The 2,741-nt window shown below is 38.9% G+C and overlaps 1 protein-coding gene across 3 annotated transcripts in view; it reads right to left on the bottom strand.

Annotated features, from left to right (window-relative positions):
- The window catches only part of CASP8AP2 (caspase 8 associated protein 2), a 39,516-nt gene that overhangs the window by 12,763 nt on the left and 24,012 nt on the right, over positions 1-2,741 (bottom strand). For all 3 annotated transcript variants that reach the window (XM_011941934.1, XM_011941935.1, XM_011941933.1), the window contains exon 7: positions 150-2,398. In XM_011941934.1, the coding sequence (XP_011797324.1) occupies positions 150-2,398 (2,249 nt within the window). The remainder of the gene's footprint in view (positions 1-149; positions 2,399-2,741) is intronic.

The raw sequence follows: 2,741 nt of genomic DNA, 5'->3' as shown, positions 1-2,741 counted from the left end.
CCTGCCTCAGCCTCCCAAAGTGCTGGGATTACAGGCGTGAGACACTGTGCCCGGCCTACTTTTTATGTTATCAAAAAAGAATATCACCAATTTATCTTATGTATTTTACATTCTCAAAAAAAGCAAAGTTACAGAATATAAACTATTACCTTTATGACTGTTATTATACACTGGAACTTGAGGTGGGCTTTCATTTCTAAGAACTTTTGCTACAGGTCTCACTGGACTATTCAGAGGACTGATGGCTTCTGGAATAGGTCTCAGGTGATTAAGGTCAATGCTCAAAACCGAGTTATCATCATCATGATATACTGAGTTTGTTTCACCAGTTGCCATTCTGTGGTCCATTAACTCAGTCTGCTGAAGTGAAGAATCTAGAGTATCTTTAGGTAAGCAAGGCTCCAAATGACATGACTTACTCTCAACCAGTGGTGTAACTACAACAGAAGGCTCAAATTTTGGGTTATTATCTTCTGAAAGCATTATTGGCAAAATATCAGCTTCCTCAATTGAAGGCTGCGAAATGCTTTCAGTGGTTTCACCCACTGTTGTTGAAAGTGCTACCTTCATTTCCATACCTTCAGAAATACCACAAGAATCTGAATTATCATTTCTTTTGGTATCCAATTCCAATCCAAAGTTTTGAGACACATCTGTTTGTAATACATCCATTACCACAGGAGCTGCTGCCCTTCCATTATTCATGGTTTGTTTCATTCCTGTTGATGGAAACAAGGATTCTGTCTGTTGTATTTCCATAGGAGATAGGAAGGAAGTCTCTGTATCACAAATGGGCACTTCGCAATGCATAGTATTGTCAACAGATCTAACTAACAAACTATTTTCTTCTTCCATTTTGGTTTCCGAGATACCAATCCTGGGTTCAGTCACTGCTAGAAGAGCAACCTTTGGTTCCAATAATGATGATTTTGTTTCCCCCATGGTATGTTCACTGACAGAAGCTTCCCCCAAGATATGTTCACTGGCGGAGGGAACATATGCCACTGTTTTAGCTTGCACTGAAGACACTGAATCACATACACCACTGGACTTGGGAACATCGGTTATTTTATGCTGATTATCCTGAGAAACAGGTTGCTTTTTAGCAGGAGAAAGAGTTAAGTTCAATTTTTCCATAAAACTCAATTTTAGGTCTTTGTTTTTTGTTTCATTTGGACCATTCTCAGCTTTCATTGCAAGCTCTTTATTATCTGCTCCTTCAGAAACACCATTATCAGGGACTTCTCCCTTATCAGTCTTTGGCTCATTCTGTTTCTTTAAATCAGAAGTGGTTTTCTTGGTTTCCTTATTAGCCTTCTGAAAATGTTCTGTAGGTACTCTTTTTTCATTTCTAATATGCTTATTATCTTCTTTGCTTTCTCGTTCTCTTTTCCTCTTATCTTCGGTTCTATGTCTTTCTGCTTTTAAAGGTGTATTATCCCACTGGTGCATAGCATCAACTTCCTTAGAGTCAATGTTTTTGTGAGTTCTACTGTTTGAAAGAAAAGATGGACATCTTCCATCTTGAAAACTATGACTGTTTACACTCCTGTCTCTTTTACAATCTTCCCATCCTCTTCTCTCTTCTACATGGTATTTACTTGAATTATGAGAAAATGCTGTTATTTCGTTCTTGGAATGAGGAAGCGATGCTCGTTCAGATCTTCTCCAGTGATCCTGGTCCTTTACTACTGACTTAGGTTTTTGATCAACTTTTCTTTCTTCTTTGTCTTGTGATTTAACTTCTTTCCTATTTATATTTTGTGATCTTTCACTTTGTCTTTCTAGTTTTTTGTCACTTTGAGAGTCTACTCGACTGTGTGACCTTTCTCCAAGGGTCTCTTTCTCCCAAGAAGAGTTAATGCGTTCACCTTTATAGTCAGAATCTGAGTTACTTTTAAACTTTGAACTTTTGCTTTCAGTCTTTGGTTCACCTTTACCATATTTCTCAGGATGTCCTTGTAGCCTTTGACTAGCCTCCAGTATCCTTGGTTCACCATCACCACAGCCAGGACTTAAGTCTTTTCGTACTCTTTCAGTTCCTCTGTTGAACTGGCTATGTCTAATATCTTTTCTTCCTCTTCTACTATCCTCATTAGAGCTCCCCTCACCAACCTGATAATGAGAACGCGACCAAACACCATTAGTGCAGTGTTTCTCGACAGATGTAGGTAAATGTGAAGTACTCCTTTTATCAGAATGTGATTTTCCTTCCTTTTCCAGATTTGGCAGTGAAGTGCTATGATGTACATCTTTAGAAACATCACTTTTAGCTCTGTGATCAGTCTTTGAACAATCATCCAAATGTGGAGATCTAGATTTAAGATCTTTTGTTTTAACTGTATCAAATGTCCTTGCGGTTTTATGATTATTTCGAAAATGTGGAAACTCAGACAATCTATTGAGAAATAATAATAATAAAAAAAAGTTAAATTATATTTGCAATATTCCAAACTTTATTCACATGAGTAATTCATGATTAAGAAATTACCAGCTTTGGCCAGGCATGGTGACTCATGCCTATAATCCCAGCACTTTGGGAGGCCGATGCGGGTGGATCACTTGAGGTCAGGAGTTCGAGACCAGCCTGGCCAACATGGTGAAACCCCGTCTCTACCAAAAACACAAAAAAATTAGCCAGGTGTGATGGCAGGCACCTGTAATCCCAGCTACTTGGGAGGCTGAGGCAGGAGAATTGCTTGAACCTGGGAGGCGGAGGTTGCAGTGAGCCGAGACTGTGA

This window comes from Colobus angolensis, unplaced genomic scaffold (assembly GCF_000951035.1).
Source record: "Colobus angolensis palliatus isolate OR3802 unplaced genomic scaffold, Cang.pa_1.0 Scaffold203, whole genome shotgun sequence".
Taxonomy (NCBI): Eukaryota; Metazoa; Chordata; class Mammalia; order Primates; family Cercopithecidae; genus Colobus; species Colobus angolensis.
The sequence above is the reverse complement of the archived record's forward strand: the minus strand, read 5'-3'. Positions and strand labels throughout refer to the sequence as shown.